At 44.6% G+C, this 19,803-nt stretch overlaps 1 protein-coding gene across 2 annotated transcripts in view; it reads left to right on the top strand.

Moving 5' to 3' along the window:
• Nucleotides 1–412: 412 nt before the first annotated feature.
• The window catches only part of LOC123771868 (uncharacterized), a 53,198-nt gene continuing 33,807 nt past the window's right edge, over nucleotides 413–19,803 (top strand). For both annotated transcript variants that reach the window (XM_045764601.2, XM_045764600.2), the window contains exons 1-4: nucleotides 413–834; nucleotides 1,056–1,176; nucleotides 4,973–5,117; nucleotides 6,383–6,618. In XM_045764601.2, coding sequence (XP_045620557.2) covers nucleotides 790–834; nucleotides 1,056–1,176; nucleotides 4,973–5,117; nucleotides 6,383–6,618 — 547 coding nt within the window. In that variant the 5' untranslated portion in view covers nucleotides 413–789. The remainder of the gene's footprint in view (nucleotides 835–1,055; nucleotides 1,177–4,972; nucleotides 5,118–6,382; nucleotides 6,619–19,803) is intronic.

The raw sequence follows: 19,803 nt of genomic DNA, 5'->3' as shown, positions 1-19,803 counted from the left end.
CTCTCTCTCTCTTTCTCTCTGTGTCTCTCTCCTCTCTCTCTCTCTCTCTCTCTCTCTCTCTCTCTCTCTCTCTCTCTCTCTCTCTCTCTCTCTCTCTCTCTCTCTCTCTCTCTCTCTCTCTCTCTCTTTCTCTCTGTGTCTCTCTCCTCTCTCTCTGTGTCTCAGTCTCTCTCTCTCTCTCTCTCTCTCTCTCTCTCTCTCTCTCTCTCTCTCTCTCTCTCTCTCTCTCTCTCTCTCTCTCTCTCTCTCTCTCTCTCTCTCCTCTCTCTCTGTGTCTCAGTCTCTCTCTCTCTCTCCTCTCTCTCTTTCTCTCTGTGTCTCTGTCTCTCTCTCTTTCTCTCTGTCTCTGTCTGTCTGTCTCTCTCTCTCTCTCTCTTTGTCTGTCTCTGTCTCTCTCTTTCTCTGTCTCTCTCTTTCATTCTCCCCAGGTGTGGTCGTTCAACCTGTGGCTCCTACGACAAGTCCGCAACATCTGGTCATCTACTGAGCCGGCTTGTTCCGTGTGCCGGATATCCCCGTGCGCCGGAAACGTAACAGCCGTGACGCCAGGGGAATGAAAGTATCGTCCACAGATGGGGCTGTGAGCGGCGGTGTCCTGGCTGGGGTCACCAGTTTCTCGCCACAGTTCAGCCAGTGTCACCCGCGTCCAGTGAGGTGACGCTTGACTCGAGTTGGTGTCTTTCTCGCGGTCCTCGACGCCTCTATTTGGTGTCGTTCTCGCGGTCCTCGACGCCTCTATTTGTTGTCGTTCTCGCGGTCGTCGACGCTTCTCTTGGGGTCGTCTGACCGATGACACGACGACTTCGAAAGGTTCTCATTACAAGTCCTGAGAAGGTAAGGTACTTATCAAGAGAAAGCACCTGGAATGGGTGTGATGACAGGAAGGGAGATGGAATAAGATTGATGGAACGGTGCTCAATCGCTTGAACCAACAGGGATTTGAACGACGATCTTGTCATAAGAAAGAACGTTGCATTTTTTTAGCGTCATATGTGCCTAAATCTTGTATTTATCGGTTAAAGTGGTATATTGCAAGATCTGGCCGTGTCCCGCAGGCTGGGGTGGAGAAGATGAAGCTGGTGACGGGAGCTGGAGCCCGACCGCTGGTAGTGGTGTTGGCAGTGATGGTGACAATAGTGGAGATGAAAGATGCAGCCGCCCGCATCTACAATAGTGGTGAGTGATAAGAATCCAGCCACCATTCCTTAAACCTTTCTGTTTCTTTCTGCATTTATCCTCCGTAGAAGCTTTTTTTTTTAGGTATATATGCATTACAGGTGTCTGAACATGCATGTGTCCAACAGAGCTGTTTAATCACTAATGTTATCAATCATGATATTGAATGAATAAGGTTTCCCACATGCGTGAATGATAATTACCTCCGCGTAACTACCCAATCATAACTATCACCCAATACGTCACAGTTTACACGGAATCGACCAATCGCGAGAACGGACTTGAGTTATGGAGTGCGCTGAAACCTCCAGGTGCTTATAATAAATTTTGTGAAATATTTTAAGAGCATTTTGTATTATCTCAAATACGAAATAAAGTTTGTTTAATTGTTCTTTATTTATTTTTCGAGGGAGAGGGACTACTTAATTTATATTTAGTTGAAAACACTCAGGACTCGTCTAGTTGCTCACCTAGATGTGCTTGCGGGGGTTGAGCGCTGGCTCTTTGGTCCCGCCTCTCAACTGTCAATCAACCAGTATTACATATTGATTGTTGAGAAGATCAGTCATGCCCACTGATGCTTGCGAGGTCAGTGTTGCAAATCTCTAGTATGAACTAGAGACTATTGCAAGCTAGTGTAAGATATGATTTGAAATGTAAAAAATATAAAATATAGATTTCGTAAGTTGATCAATCACTAAGAGATCAATCTTATATATTACTCAACTCTGCCGAACAAAATTTAGAAAACATAATCAAGTTTGTACGAGAAAGTCATTTTTTGAGATAGAAATATCTGAAAGAAATATCTCAATTCGAAAGTAAAACTTTGACCTGAGCAAAAACTTGGAAAAGTGACACTATACATATTTTGAATAGATATAAAGAACACAATATTCAGTTATACAATATTGCCCAACTGTTTCTGTTCTAATTTGCTTAAATGGAGCCTTTTGCTGCTTTTAAATTAGTTATATTTGGTTCCTTTTCTTTAATAATTCGTACATATTTACGAACAATCCTGCCTGCACCTTTCCCATCAGGTACCTTTTCCACGGGTACCTTTCCCCATGGTTACCTTTGCAACGGGTACCTACTCAGGGGGTACGTCTGCTGGGTACCTTTTCATTGGGTAGCTTTCCCATGGGGTCCCCTTCCCAGTGGGTACTTTTCGTAGGGGTACCTTTTCCAGGAAGGTACCTTTCCCATCCTACCCACATGTAGTGACCTTATCCACCATGTAGTGACCTTACCCACCATGTAGTGACCTTACCCACCATGTAGTGACCTTACTCTCTATGTAGTGACCTTACCCACCATGTAGTGACCTTACCCATCATATAGTGACCTTACCCACCATGTAGTGCCCTTACCCACCATGTAGTGACCTTACCCACCATGTAGTGACCTTACCCATCATATAGTGACCTTACCCACCATGTAGTGACCTTACCCACCATGTAGTGACCTTATCCTACATATAGTGACCTTACCCACCATGTAGTGACCTTACCCACCATGTAGTGACCTTATCATACATGTAGTGACCTTACCCACCATGTAGTGACCTTACCCATCATATAGTGACCTTACCCACCATGTAGTGACCTTACCCACCATGTAGTGACCTTACTCACCATGTAGTGACCTTACCCACCATGTAGTGACCTTACCCACCATGTAGTGACCTTATCCTACATATAGTGACCTTACCCACCATGTAGTGACCTTACCCACCATGTAGTGACCTTATCCTACATGTAGTGACCTTACCCACCATGTAGTGACCTTACCCATCATATAGTGACCTTACCCACCATGTAGTGACCTTACCCACCATGTAGTGACCTTACCCACCATGTAGTGACCTTATCCTACATATAGTGACCTTACCCACCATGTAGTGACCTTACCCACCATGTAGTGACCTTATCCTACATGTAGTGACCTTACCCACCATGTAGTGACCTTACCCACCATGTAGTGACCTTACCCACCATGTAGTGACCTTACCCATCATATAGTGACCTTACCCACCATGTAGTGACCTTACCCATCATGTAGTGACCTTACCCATCATATAGTGACCTTACCCACCATGTAGTGACCTTACCCACCATGTAGTGACCTTATCCTACATATAGTGACCTTACCCACCATGTAGTGACCTTACCCATCATATAGTGACCTTACCCACCATGTAGTGACCTTACCCATCATATAGTGACCTTACCCACCATGTAGTGACCTTACCCACCATGCAGTGACCTTACCCTCTATGTATTGACCTTACCCACTATGTAGTGACCTTACCCACTATGTAGTGACCTTATCCTACATGTAGTGACCTTATCCTACATGTAGTGACCTTACCCACCATGTAGTGACCTTACCCTCTATGTATTGACCTTACCCACTATGTAGTGACCTTATCCTACATGTAGTGACCTTACCCACCATGTTGTGACCTTACCCACCATGTAGTGACCTTATCCTTCATGTAGTGACCTTACGCTCTATGTATTCTGTGTTTTATGTTTCTAATAAGATAATTAATATATTGCACATTTGCTGTATTATTTCATTTATGCATCTATCAAATCAATAAATCCATCTATTTATATACTCAGTTATATATGTGTGTATCATTGCATTTATCGGTATATGCCTGTCTATTCTTATATTTATCGGTGTGTCTACCATTTTATCTATCTGTATCTATCACGGAAATTTGTATCTGAATCTATATGTATCTGTCGTTGTGTTTATCTATCAGTATATATCTCTGTCTGTACTCACCTGGATGTGCTTGTAGGGTTGAGCTAGGCTCCTGGTCCCGCCTTCCGAATATTCTTAGAATAATGCATTTACTCATTTCTCACGCTTTTAACATATTTATATATAAAATTCTGAGTCAAATTAGTTTCAACGATTTATGCATCTAACCTATTCCGTTTATTGACTGCTCTGACACTGAGAAAGTTCTTCCTGATGTTTCTATGACTCGTCTGCGTCTCAAGTTTCCATCTATGGTCCTTAGTTCAGTTCTTAGCTTTGAACAACGCTGCTTTGTCTATGTCAATTTCCCTTACAAATGTATATGTTATGTCCCCATCACATCAATATGCATCTCAATCTAACCTTGACTCGAATCTTCTCATTCGTTTTGCATCATCTGGAAACACAGATATGAAGGAGGCAATTTTCTGTCAGGTCATTGACGTATATTAGAAACGAGATGGGCACTAGAACCGACCCTTGTGGTACTTCGCTTCTATCCTCTCTCCACTCTGATGTCTCTGCTTTCACTGTGACTCTTTGCTTCCTTCCTGAGAGATACTCTCTGACCCACTTTAGAACTCTTTTCAGATACGTCACGCCAGCCTGTATCTATCTGTCCGTGTCTGTCTACCTGTCTGTATCTTTCTCTGTCTTCCTGTCTGTGTCTGTCAATCTGTCTAAGTCTATCGTTATATCTGTCTGTGAATGTTTATCGTCAAGTCTTCAAGGCAACATGTCTATATCAATCATTCATGAATTAACCCGGCCACTGAGGAAGGGATCGATGGCTGAAGCTATACAGACAATTATGTTTCAGACAATTATATACAAACAGACAATTAATAATGTTTCACTGGAAATAACTATGCGGTTTGTCCAAGTATGTAGAGAGCCATGACTCTTGATCTTTCTAGCCAGTCTTTCGGGAGTCACAGTATCGCAGATGTTGCTAAAGTCAAGTGACACAGTTACATCTATCCATTTGTATATTTATTCATCTCTCCATGACCCCAAGGTGCAGCAACCTGCTACACGGAGGTTGACCGAGGACTGAGGCTTCACAGTCACAGGGTGGACAAGTATGTGTCTGTCAGTTCCCTCAAGGACTGCCAGAGGGCCTGCGACCTCGCCTTCTTCTCCTGCATGTCCTTCTCCTACAGGTGAGAGTACTACAAGAACCCTTACAGTAGTCAGTGTTGAAGACTTTATAGTGGTGGGTGTTAGAGACCTCACTAGTAGAAGTAGAAGTTGTAGAAAACACCTCATCTGTCCAGCACGCTGGACTTGTGATCCTGTGGTCCAGGGTTCGATCCCGGGCGCCGGCGAGAAACAATGGGCAGTTTTTTTTCACCCTATGCCCCCCCTGTAACCGAGCAGTAAAATAGGTACCTGGGTGTTAGTCAGCTGTCACGGGCTGCTTCCTGGGGGTGGAGGCCTGGTCGAGGACCGGGCCGCGGGGACACTAAAGCCCCGAAATCATCTCAAGATAACCTCAAGATAGTAGAGCAACAACCATCTTTCTAATCATTTATCAACGTCTTTAATGAATCAACATTTATTTAATTGCTATTCAATGTATCCTTTGATATATTTATACACTTCAATCACCTTTCCAGACAATGTACCTTAACCTTCCTTAGTTTTTCTACACATAGACGGTTTATGTTTCCTTGGATTAACTTTTCGTCATCTGTACATGTTCCAGGAATTTTTGTAAATTTTGCAAAATGGCGAACGAACGGTAACTGAATATTATAAATGAGACCAAACAAACGGGGAATTAAATTGAAGAAATATATTAGATGTCTTGCAATAACGTTGCAAGATATATTTTTTGGCATAAGGTCCCTGTTAATTCTCAGACTCTCGAAAGCTTCTCGCTTCCAGGTTTATAATTTTTGCCATTCAAGTGTTATCGGGATAAACCTTTAACATCATCAGAACTCGGAACCCATTTAAAGCTTTCGTTCACTTGAAAATCTAAATAGTCTTGTTTAAACTTTCAGTCTTCTGAATATATTTCCCCGTACTATTTTGATATCCTCGTAATATTGATTTTCGGTCCCGATATTAAATAATTTACAAATATTAAATAAAAGCGCTCGAGGACAGAGTCCAGAGGTACTCCATTTACAATGATTTCCTACTCAGACTTGGGTCCATTTATATTAATAATCTGTTTCACTGGAAATAACTAGGCGTTTGTCCAAGTATGTAGAGGACCATGACTCTTGATCTTTCTAGCCAGTCTTTCGGGAGTCATAGTATCGCAGATGTTGCTAAAGTCAACTTACACAGTTTCGTAATCGTCGCCATTGTAACAAGTCTTAGATACACGCTGCTTCCTCAGCGACTATCACTCTTCCTTGCTTCCTTAGTGACTACCACTCTACCCTCTCAGTGACTACTACTCTATCCCTCTCAGTGACTACCCCACTCGTGAGAGGGAGAACTGCCTTCTCTCCCGCGAAGACTCCAGGACCCTCAGCCTCAGGAATCAAAGAGATTTCTACCACGATATCGACTTCGTCTTCTACGAGCGATCGTCCGGACGAAACTGTCTTGGCGCCAACTATGGCAGCAACTATGGTGCCAACTACGGCAGTAACTACGGCGCCAACTACGGCAGTAACTATGGTGCCAACTACTTCGGCTACAATCGTGAGTACTTTGAAGTAGAAATGAGCTGTGTTTTCTCTGCTCTCTCTCTCTCTCTCTCTCCCTCTCTCTACATTTTTTTTTAACCCAATACATACTTCTTGTATATCTCTATTTTGTTTTTATTAAACAGCTTAAATTTTCCTCTGAATTAACCTTCATTCAGTTGTGTGGGGAACTGTAAAGTTGATTCGCAAGGAAACTCATACTCTCGTTATTCAGGTACTGAACCCAGGGCCCACAGGCTGATGAGTCGGGTACTGAACCCAGGGCCCACAGGCTGATGAGTCGGGTACTGAACCCAGGGCCCACAGGCTGATGAGTCGGGTACTGAACCCAGGGCCCACAGGCTGATGAGTCGGGTACTGAACCCAGGGCCCACAGGCTGATGAGTCGGGTACTGACCCAGGGCCCACAGGCTGATGAGTCGGGTACTGAACCCAGGGCCCACAGGCTGATGAGTCGGGTACTGACCCAGGGCCCACAGGCTGATGAGTCGGGTACTGAACCCAGGGCCCACAGGCTGATGAATCGGGTACTGAACCGGGTGGTACTTCAGACGCTAGCAAACAAAATGCTACGAAATCTATAAGGCTAAAACCCTGCATCTTACACGCCGCGTGGTTGAGACCGTGAGCACTAATTCCAGCAAGGGTAGTTGTAGTAACAGTAGTTGTAGCAAGAGTAACATCAGTGACAACAATTGGGATAGCAAAATGAATATAGGTTCATGTTGCGGCCACTATGCAATTGACAAAGGGATGAGCGCCGCACGAGGTCAACTGGAAACCTTGAAACACATATAATAGCGTTAGTCACTCTTTGTGCACATTTCGGACGCGCCCTTTGTGACACAAGAGAACCCCTGGATTTCAGATAGAAAAAACACCGAGCGACCTTTGGAGAATAGTGGTGCTCGTACCTCCCTTGAGGTCCTGGGGTCACCTGGGGTCACTTGGGGTCTCCTGGGGTCACTTGGGGTCCTGTGACATCACGACCTGTCCTGATCGTCCAGGCTATGGCTGTCCCTAACCCATCCTGAAGCTATGCTCGTCTAAACTGCAATCTTCCTAGGGGTGCATGTGTGAATTTTGGTCGTATATTTTAATAAGTATTTTCTAAAATACAAGTTATTGTGTTATATATTTTAGTTGTGTAGATAGGCCTACGGTAGGTTAGGGTAGGTGTTTTAATTGTTTTAATTAGTGTTTTAGTATGGTAAAACTTATGAATGATCCTTTAGGGATGGAGTGCAGGTGGTATGTCAGAAAAGTGGTAGAATTCACTTGTTTAGAAAATATTCGTACTCGTAGACAGAGAAAAATTCAATTGGGTAATTTAAATACATTTACATTATTGTAAATGTATTTAAAAGTGGCAATATTTTATTCACAAAGGCACTTTTTTTTAATGAACTATTTCTCTCTTTCTCTTTACTCTGCTTTATATTCATTCATCTGATGAATATATGAAGGAGTGTTTTTAGAGAAAATATTTTTCCTTCGGTAAAACTGCCACTTTAACAACACATGATCAGCAAACAAGGAAAATATCCGTCTAACTTGATCAAACTTGATCAGATTTGATCCAACTCCCAGACTGCTCTTGAATAACTGTAGATTCAAGGTATCGGGGAAGATATAGAAGGATAGATGTTATTACAAGTGGGAGCTTATTACAAGAGGCAGCTTATTACAAGTGGCAGCTTATTACAAGTGGCAGCTTATTACAAGAGGCAGCTGGCTAGTATCGAGGTCTGCCATCATCAGTACTGTACTGGGAGTGTTGGCGACACAAGCTTTCTAAAGCACCTGACGTAGTTATATACACATGTGCATAGCAGCGTAACCGAACAAAGATGTGGGATACGAATGAACACCCTCATCAAAACACCAAGAATGAAATACAACAAAAATAAAGCTTTCGATTTCAAAGGAAATATTACAAGAGTTTGCAGAATCGGGTGTTAGCTCCTGGTCCTCGCCTGTCTAACTGTCGGTGGTGTAATGCAATTAATCGCGTCCCAGTTTTGTTCGTGTCTGCCTTTCATACTCTAGATGACGTTAGTCTATTTTTTATAGTTTCAGTTTGCTTCGTTTGCTCACTGCCTTTACGATTAAGAAGTGTTCCTTCACATCTCTCTCAGTCAATTGCGTGTCTAACTTCCATAAATGTCTTCTCAAAGTGTCCTCCCGAGCCAAATTATTTTTTATTACATTTTTCGATATTAATTGAATGGCTGGATCACGTTCTGTTTATATTTTCTAAAAGCTACATTAGGTTAAGATCCATCAGTATATACTCGTAACTCAGTTCTTCTAATCAATCAGTGAGGAGAGCTGCTTACTGCAGAGTTTATCTGAAGCTTATATGTGAGTCTCTTGTGTGAATTGTGTAGGAAAACCTTCTGGCAGTCAAGGTTGATGCAGGTAGCCCATCCTTCTTTCTCATGTGTCACCAATATCATCATGTCACTGATCTCCAAATTGTTCGTTAAACATAATCCACCATTCCTGAATCCAAGTTAGTGATGGAAATTTATATAAATCCAACTTTTCTAAATATTCTATTAGCGTTTTCTTAATCCGTCTCTCGATTACCGAACATGTAATGCTTCTTAGAAATTCCTGCCTGTATTTGATTGGCTCCTATCACTCTCCTTTCTTGTAGATTGGTATCAAGTTTGGCCTTTCCACATCTCTGGCAGTTCACACCGTTATAATAAAGAGTTGAAGACGATAGTAAAGGATTTACTCAATAGATCTTCTACTTTATTAAATATACATGATGAATTTCCGTCTAGTATTAAGACTTTTGTTCCATCCAAAAACTCCAAAACGTCATCTCCCTCTCTGGGGGTCTTTTCTAAGTACTGAATCCTTTATTCAAGAGAGTCTGCTCTTCAAAGTTAATTCTGATTTCTGGTCAAATTTTGAAGATTTATCGAATCTTCTTGTTGAGAACTTTAGAACTTTATTGTGACCATTTGTATGTTCATCCTCTCTAATCCTTTTTCACATCACCTGCTTATTTACAGTCGTGTTCCTTACGATCGTGCAAGTGTCTGGGATGGTCCTTAGCCTTAGTTGCTATATCATTCTTATAAGTCCAGTTCAGTCAAGACGGGAGTTCTTCCGTCTTGACTGGAATGTATATGTGAGAATAAATATATATGCAAATGCTCGGATTTCTGAATATGAAAACAGGCACGAGAGAGAGAGAGAGAGAGAGAGAGAGAGAGAGAGAGAGAGAGAGAGAGAGAGAGAGAGAGAGAGAGAGAGAGAGTGAGAGAGGGAGAGAGAGAGAGAGAGAGAGAGAGAGAGAGAGAGAGAGATAGAGTGAGAGAGGGAGAGAGAGAGAGAGAGATTGCATGTTTAGCCTCCAAATCCCAATTACAGGCGATACTGTGAAGCTTTTTTAGCTCCACGTTATGGCGAGTGTGGTCATTCAAAAATGACCCTCTTAATGTGATGGCATAGAGTGCCATATCAGATACCACGAGAGGCGATCTGTTCCGTATATCCACTGTCCACACGGCTCCGCTGCTACACGTGTGGTTACTGAGGACCAGGCGAGAGAGAACAGCCCCTGTGTTCCCCCGCTACAGAGGTGCTCCCCGGACACACAACAAGGGAATCGAACCCCTCAGACTCTATCTCTCTAGGGGACCCGCGAGCCTCCGCCCACATGATCCGTGGCTCCATCAACCAGTTCCGTTTACAACAATTTAACGCCCAGTTCCCCCAGCTGTCATTATCGCATCATAGCCATTGTTAACCAGATTGTTTGCGATGTAAACATAGCCAGCTTCACTATAAAACATTTATGTAATCAATGTTTAGGTGATGTGAAAAATTCGTGTAAATGTTATAGAATTCTGGCGAATATTTCGTCCAAGTTGAGGCGCGGGGAGCCAACCCATCCAGTTGAGGAAGACAAATGTTTTGTGGTCGCGTTTATAGTCCTGGATGTCAGTTATGTGGGTCAAAGTTCCTGCTGTATTAAACACTTTTATTTATATTGTATTGTCGTTAAAGTTTCTGCTGCCTTATACAAACTTTCATGAAAATACAATATTAATGAAAGTTTCTGCTGCAATATACGAACTTTCATTGATATTCAATACATAATACTCTGCAAACTGAGATGCCTGAATGCCAGTGTGTCCGTAACGTTTCAACACAAGAGAGAGAGATACAATTCTTACTGTTACACACTTTTTTAACGTTGACCTTTATAGTACTTGTAATTGTGTACGGATTTAGGTCTTCTTAATAAGACGGAATGAATTTTTATCTTAGCGATTAGCGATAACGTAGAGCACAGTGGGGGGTATCTCCCTGCAGGGTATACTGAGTGAAGGGTATTCTGAATAGTATACTGAACCGTCTTCCTGCAATGTATACTGAATCCTCTCCCTGCAGTGTATATTGAATCACGTCTCTGCAGGGTACACCGAGTCATATCATTGAAGGATATACTGAATCCTCTCCCTGCAGTGTATATTGAATCACGTCTCTGCAGGGTACACCGAGTCATATCATTGAAGGATATACTGAATCATCTCCCTGCAGAGCACACTGTATCACCTCTACAATGAACTGTGATACCTGAAGCATCTTCACCGCCCATCCCGGCGCACCACTCACCAACACGCAAATTACCAACTCCTCACTACCCACTTAGCTAGATTCAGGCGTTGGGACCGCGTTAGGAACTAGAAAAAGAAGGCATTCCTCCGAGTTTCTTCGTGACTACTCGCGCACTCTGTAATTAGGAATCATAGCGTGAACGTGTCAGAGGAATAATTCACTCTGAGCTCGACTCGTAATACTTGCATACACAAAACATGGTAATTTGTCCTTGTTGTCAAGGTCGCCGGAGGAGGAGGAGTCCACACCTCACCTGTGTACGAGTCATCTTCCTCCTGCCTTCCATCCTGCCTCTCATCTTCTCACTCTCTCCCTCTCTTCACCATTTCTTTTTCTATCCCTCAGTCTCTCCATCTCACTTTCATCCCTCCTTCCCAGCACCCTTGTTATGTATTCTTTGATTTGCAGTATCAGTGGTTAAACAATTTGAACCTAGTAATAGTGATGGTTTTAGAAGTAATGTTGATGTGTGTGTGTGTGTATAGTGATGTTATTAATGGGTAGCATTATAATCATCGTCGCATTACAGCCATTGGTAATGAGGGGCAATGACCCTCTCTCATTACTTTTGTAGAAACGGATTTCCGATTGACGCTTTTCAAATTTGTTGATGCGTAGAAGTGTGCTGGTCAACAGGAGCTGGAATGAATGGTTGACTCTGCCACTTATATCTCTGAATTTTACATGCAACAATGAAATAGCAATGTCAACATCCTCTCACGTATGCAAAAACGACAAACACATCTCTCGTTGGGTTGCAATGTTGTATACTAAAGTCCCTGGAAGACTAGGGAGTCTCTAGAGTCACTACTAGAGTCTTGTAGTTCGTAAAGTGACTGGGAGAAGATTTAGGACACGTCCTCAGCCTATCAAAGTGGGTAATCTTTTCCTTTGACAAATCAAAGAGTCAGTACGGTTCACTTTCCGAAGCGCCCTAACCAACGCTTCCAGCCACAGAGTTCTGCTACTAGCACCGTAAACTTCAAATGGAATTGTTTAAATTTTCGAGGAAAAGTTGAATGGCTTGAGGAGGATGGAAGTAAGAATTGGTAATGTTGATGCCCACGATATTTGTATCTTCTCACACGGTGTCTAACCATGTCCAGATTTACCAGTTTCATGATGTATTCACCGTCTCTCCTGGAACTATATCTTAGAGTGGAAGAGTGCCAATGGTACTAAACTTCCCTTACAGTTAGACTCGGAAATGTAGGTAACCTTAAGACAATGCATTGAGGGCATTGCCCTCAATGCATTGAATGAGGGCATTGCCTGCATTCTTATCCACGTGTACTTCTGCTAATGAATAAATGGAAAGAAATTCTGCCAGAGTACTTAAAAGATTCCGCTGGGACTCATCATTTTAAGTTATTTGAAGAAGTCAAAGGTTACTAATGAAATTTTTTTCCCACCGACCGACTACTAAAAACTGCGAGCAGACTCTCTAAGATAGTTACATATTGGAGAATGTCATCTTAATATTACCAGAGTTAATTTCCACGAATGATGAAGCTCAACTTCCTGACTGTGGTAGCTCCTTATGCTAGGGATTTACTGTTATCTTCCGAAATGTATTCGTGTGCCAGCACCTATAGACCCTCAGACCCTTAGTGTTCGTTTTGCTCTTCACCTTTACACCCGAGCAGAGGTGTATCATTGGCATTGCTTCGGCAGACTAATACAGCTTCCATAAATCACATCTGCAGAAATCAGGGAAAAGATTGCTAGACATGAAGATATAAATAACATGAAAATGTATTTGAATACAATCAAATGTCCAGCATTAAGAAGATTCCATTCCCCACAGAACTATTTAGATACAAAATACATATATAATAGATGCTTATTTCCAAATATTTAAATCCATTCCAGTTTCATTGATGACATTCCTCGTGTCACACGCATATTTCTGCTCCAGACGGTCACTGACTTGAACACTGCTCATCGTTCGCTCCAGGATACAGATAACGTATCTGCATATTATCACGAGACGATGGGTAACTCGGCCGAACAGACCACATACTACAGTCTGAGTTATGGGGCCTTGAAGTAGCTAAATACCTGTAATTTTTACATGGCAAAATCACTGTATCCTTGATCAAGATGTGGAGTCACGGCTGATTATCGCACACAGTCTGCTCTCTCCCTACCAGTACATCCTGAGTGAGATAGTTCGAGCCCATTTTATTTATCCTGGTGGACGAGATGGTTATCTTGAGATCTTGAGATGATTTCGGGGTTTTTAGTGTCCCCGCGGCCCGGTCCTCGACCAGGCCTCCACCCCCAGGAAGCAGCCCGTGACAGCTGACTAACACCCAGGTACCTATTTTACTGCTAGGTAACAGGCGCATACGGTGAAAGAAACTCTGCCCATTGTTTCTCGCCGGCGCCTGGGATCGAACCCAGGACCATAGGATCACAAGACCAGTGTGCTGTCCGCTCGGCCGACCGGCTCCCGGAGGCGGCTCCTACACGAGCAGCGAGGTGAAGGTCCAGCAAGTGAGGACATGAGGAGTAAGAACTCGCGGCCCTGAAGCAGGTCGGTGGCCCGTCACCACACACTAATTCTCATTGTGGTCGGTTTTTAGGCGACACAAATTATACCCAATACACCCAAGGTGACATAAAACACAGCATGTCGTGGCTGGGATGGGTGTAGGTGGCTGGGATGGGTGTAGGTGGCTGGGATGGGTGTAGGTGGCTGGGATGGGTGTAAGTGGCTGGGATGGGTGTAAGTGGCTTGGATGGGCGTAAGTGGCTTGGATGGGCGTAAGTGGCTGGGATGGGCGTAAGTGGCTGGGATGGGTGTAGCTGGCTGGGATGGGTGTAAGTGGCTGGGATGGGTGTAGGACCCGGATGAGGTGTCTCTTGACATGTGGTGTTCGCTGTCTCACAGAAGGCAGATGCGACCCGTAATTATCTTTGCCTATTTCCGCTCCTAGTTAGCAATAATAACACTGCTTTTGATGCTATAATACAACACATGAATAGCTATAATATTTAACGAGAATAATTATTATTACTTTTTTATTTTTAGCAAATTTATTATTTGCACTGAGGAAGTTCATGGACAGAAACGTTATCATCCTTATCACAATGAACTTTGAAACAATTTCAGTAACATTACAACTTGTGAACACATGTGAATAATATATTAACATTAAGGCATATGGAAAACCATATAATCTCTCTCTCTCTCTCTCTCGCTGTCTCCGTATCTCGTTTATATATAAATAAAAGAGAGATAAAGAGAGGGAGAGGGAGAGAGTAAGTGAGAGAGAAAGAGAGAGAAAAATGACTGTTTTATGATGCATATTTTTTCTATTGTGTTGACAGTCATAAAACATTATTATAATGGGAGAGGGTGCAGGTCATTGAGGAGGCCAGGAAGGAGGCCAGGAAGGAGGCCAGGAAGGAGGCCAGGGAGGCGGCCAGGAAGGAGGCCAGGAAGGAGGCCAGGAAGGAGGCCAGGAAGGAGGCCAGGAAGGAGGCCAGGGAGGCGGCCAGGAAGGAGGCCAGGAAGGAGGCCAGGAAGGAGGCCAGGGAGGCGGCCAGGAAGGAGGCCAGGAAGGAGGCCAGGAAGGAGGCCAGGAAGGAGGCCAGGAAGGAGGCCAGGAAGGAGGCCAGGGAGGAGGCCAGGGTGGAGGCCAGGGTGGAGGCCAGGGTGGAGGCCAGGAAGGAGGCCAGGGTGGAGGCCAAGAAGGAGGCCAGGGAGGAGGCCAGGAAGGAGGCCAGGAAGGAGGCCAGGAAGGAGGCCAGGAAGGAGGCCAGGAAGGAGGCCAGGAAGGAGGCCAGGAAGGAGGCCAGGGAGGAGGCCAGGGAGGAGGCCAGGGAGGAGGCCAGGAAGGAGGCCAGGAAGGAGGCCAGGAAGGAGGCCAGGAAGGAGGCCAGGAAGGAGGCCAGGAAGGAGGCCAGGAAGGAGGCCAGGAAGGAGGCCAGGAAGGAGGCCAGGGAGGAAGCCAGGGAGGAGGCCAGGAAGGAGGCCAGGAAGGAGGCCAGGAAGGAGGCCAGGGAGGAGGCCAGGAAGGAGGTCAGGGAGGAGGCCAGGAAGGAGGCCAGGAAGGAGGCCAGGAAGGAGGCCAGGAAGGAGGCCAGGAAGGAGGCCAGGGAGGAGGCCAGGAAGGAGGCCAGGAAGGAGGCCAGGAAGGAGGCCAGGAAGGAGGCCAGGAAGGAGGCCAGGGAGGAGGCCAGGGAGGAGGCCAGGGTGGAGGCCATCAACCACTCACCAACATATCCAACACACTAGACATTTGCCCCAAGCGATTACTCGACCAGTAACGTCTGTTATCCTGCTTCATTAAGATAATAGATATCAATATATATAGATATCAGAAGATAATACATATCTTCTTGTATTATTATTATTATTGGTATGGTTTATGCATATTTCTTTACATATTTAATACAGGCAGATACAGAGCATCAAGAGTATATAGGAAGCTTCAAAATATACAGATACATAGTATACAGGAAGATACATAATATACTCGGAGATGCATAGTATACAAGAGATACAAACAGATATACATTGTATACATGGCGATAAAGATTATTCAGAGAGATACAGAGTATACATGGAGATACAGAGTATACATGGAGGTAAGAGTATACATGAAGGTAAGATTATACATGGAGGTCAGAGTAAATAAGGATATAGAGAGTATACTGGGCAATTCAGTGTCAAAAGAATCTTTGTCATACTCACTATAACATGTCTTTGTTCCCCCTTAATTACAAGTCTTTTGTAGTGGCAGTTAATAGGCAAATTAGATCACAGTCATCGACCGCAGATATATTGGGACGTCCCCGCTGGTGACCTCACGATCTGGGCTACGAGGCCAGGATGATGTCTGCCTGTGGGGGAACAGGGTTCTATGGTCGGGGTTCACCTACATGTAGCGGTGGGTGGGGTTCACCTACATGTAGCGGTGGGCGGGGTTCACCTGCGTGGAGATGTGGGCGGGGTTCACCCGCGTGTAGATGTGGGCGGGGTTCACCCAGGTGAGGCGGTGGGCGGACAGGTTAGACAGTCACACCTGCATTGCACACTCTCACACACACACATCTTCCGCCCTCAGCCATGAATAGTCAAGGTCTTCGTTTTTCCACCTCCGAAGATTCACACCATTACGTCCCCTCCTCCTCCTCCCAAGACTGAGAACAAGGATGCGACTTAACACGTCGCATTAAGAAAGTTCCGTCGGACGTCTTGCGAGAGGGTAGTACTAACAGCTTGCACATGATCACACACAGAGATCACACTAACGTGATGCATCAAATGAACAAATCCACAAGGGCCGTGACGAGTCTGGGATGCTCTTGGACGCAGGTTCGAATCCTCGTCACGGCCCTTGTTGATTTGTTCAGCTTGCACATGATGTCAACAACCAGAAGATACAGATAAACTCACCTTGAAACTCTGCTATATTTGTTGACATGATTTTTTGGGTCTATATATATTACTGTTTTCATAGATTTATTGATCGGGTCGTTCAACAACGAACGGGATAGATACTGTCCGAAATAAAGTCAAACCAAATAATAAAGTAAGAAAAACAGTAAAAGAGAATCCCAGGAATGTTTAGAATATTCATCTTGATAAACAGGAGCCATAGACCCTCCAGTCGTACGCCACGCCCCCAGCGTACAGTCGTACGCCACGCCCCCAGCGTACAGTCGTACGCCACGACTGTATGCTGGAGACTGTAAGCTATGCCCCAACAATCGTAAGTTGCACTCCCCCCAACTAAATCCAAAGCTACGCCCCCCAACAGACGTACGCTGCCACCCCTCAAAGGCCTTACAAGCTTCGCGCCACAAACAGACGTAAGCTACGGCTGCCTGAGAACAGCCGCGTGAAATTACTAGTTATCAAGGAGATTATTTACAATCCGGATAGCTTGTTGTGGTGAATGTTCTCATCATCAGCTCTCCGGGTCGTGTTGCATTCTCACAGTGCCGGAGGTCTTGGAGTCATTAGCAAATAATCCGCGAGCAACCTTGAACACGGTACGGCCGCTGGCGGTCGGTCATACGCCGTGACGGGAACCTGACTCGTGCGTCCACGGATGATGTGAGCAGGACACGGCTGCCACCAGTGGTGGAAGGAGGACACGGCCTGCCACCAGTGGTGGAAGGAGGACACGGCCTGCCACCAGTGATGGAAGGAGGACACGGCCTGCCACCAGTGATGGAAGGAGGACACGGCCTGCCACCAGTGGTGGAAGGAGGACACGGCCTGCCACCAGTGGTGGAAGGAGGACACGGCCTGCCACCAGTGGTAGAAGGAGGACACGGGCTGCCACCAGTGGTGGAAGCAAGACTTTGATGTGGTTGACGCTGCCATCCCCCATCTGGCAACCCATGGCTGCCTTCCTCACAAGTTTTCTCACGCCGTTTGAACACTTGATTCACGAAGCATACGCATCTGTCTGGATCTGATGCCTGAGCAGCTGTTTGGCGCTGCTACACTTACCTGGGAAATCATTTTTCTTGACTTACCTGTGTAGTGAACTACTTAATTTTACTGTCGGTCTTTATCATTTGACTCACCAGGTGTACAGAGTCACCTGACTCACCAGGTGTACAGAGTCACCTGGCGTACAGAGTCAGTCATCTGACTTGCCTGTTTAAATTTGATAAATTGCGATGACTTATTCATCATCACTGAATACTGCAGGAGATGAATACTGAGGATTCACCAGTTTAAGTGTGAGGCTCAAGTGTGAGGCTCAAGTGTGATGCTCACCCTTCATCTCATACTCCAGCATACCTCGTCAGCCCAGCATCCGTCCATTATGACATATTCGTAAATATTTCAAAATTGTAACAAAAAACGGTAATACATAATCAACAAAGGCAAGTATTACAGTATCACACCGAGGCCTTGGTTACGTTAGTATGGGTATGGTTGGGCTATTAGTTGTGTTTTGAGTACGTGATTAAAGCATTTTATTGTCTGCTTCTAACACAGGAAATGCTTTTCATTCATGGAACGGGGGAGGGTGCATAGAGGGGTGGGGGGGGGGTTGTTTGGAGGGCGTAGGTTTGGGGGGGTGGAAGGGGGGTTGCTTGTCAGGGTTGAGGATTGACTCACGTAAGAGTCATTATATCGGTTCATTTTCACCGTTTGACAAACGGTGTTGACTGTGTACGCTTGAAACCACATCACAGTAATCAAACCAACACAAATCCTTGTGAGTTTTCGACTCGCAATCAGGGATCTCGGGTTCGATTCTCAGGGCGGTACATAAATGGCGACAAAACGAGTTATATGTCATGAGAGCAATCGGTCTGTTTTCTTGTATGTCCATGGTACAAATATGGAACATTTAGTGTGAGGACATGTTGTATAATACATCTAGTTCCTCGTACAGTATTAGAAAAATTGTATAATACATCTTGTTCCTCGTACAGTATTAGTGTGAGGACAAGTTGTATTATTCATATCTTTGTTCCTCGTCCATTTCTAGTGTGACGACAGATTGTATTATACATCTCCTCCCAGCCTTCCCGTGACAAATAAAGGAGAAACAATTCATCAGATATACTCTCCTCAAGCTTCAGAACATCAAATACACTCTACACATGCTTCAGAACATCAAATATACTCTCCACATGCTTCAGAACATCAAATACACTCTACACATGCTTCAGAACATCAAATATACTCTCCACATGCTTCAGAACATCAAATATACTCTACACATGCTTCAGAACATCAAATATACTCTCCACATGCTTCAGAACATCAAATACACTCTACACATGCTTCAGAACATCAAATACACTCTCCACATGCTTCAGAACATCAAATATACTCTACACATGCTTCAGAACATCAAATATACTCTCCACATGCTTCAGAACATCAAATACACTCTCCACATGCTTCAGAACATCAAATACACTCTACACATGCTTCAGAACATCAAATATACTCTCCACATGCTTCAGAACATCAAATACACTCTCCATATACTTCAGAACATCAGATATACGCATCACGTGCGTTGTGACAAATATAAATATACACTTCGTACTTCTCGTCTCATTAACCAAGTGAAATTGGCTGTCTGTTTAAAACATGACACAATGGAGTTAATGATCCGTAGAAGTATGGGGAGCCTGCTGGCCTGGTAGTGTGGGGACTGGTAGTGGTAGAACTGGTAGTGTGGGGCGCTGGTAGTGGGGAGGACTGGTAGTGGTAGAACTGGTAGTGTGGGGCCCTGGTAGTGGGGAGGACTGGTAGTGGTAGAACTGGTAGTGTGGGGCCCTGGTAGTGGGGAGGACTGGTAGTGGTAGAACTGGTAGTGTGGGGCCTGGTAGTGGGAAGGACTGGTAGTGGTAGAACTGGTAGTGTGGGGCCTGGTAGTGGGAAGGACTGGTAGTGGTAGAACTGGTAGTGTGGGGCCCTGGTAGTGGGAAGGACTGGTAGTGGTAGAACTGGTAGTGTGGGGCCTGGTAGTGGGAAGGACTGGTAGTGGTAGAACTGGTAGTGTTAGGGCTGGTAGTTTAGAGTGGGGAACGTACAACG

This window comes from Procambarus clarkii, chromosome 38 (assembly GCF_040958095.1).
Source record: "Procambarus clarkii isolate CNS0578487 chromosome 38, FALCON_Pclarkii_2.0, whole genome shotgun sequence".
NCBI classification, from domain to species: domain Eukaryota; kingdom Metazoa; phylum Arthropoda; class Malacostraca; order Decapoda; family Cambaridae; genus Procambarus; species Procambarus clarkii.
Note: the sequence above shows the minus strand (reverse complement) of the source record. Positions and strands in the feature narration are given on the sequence as shown.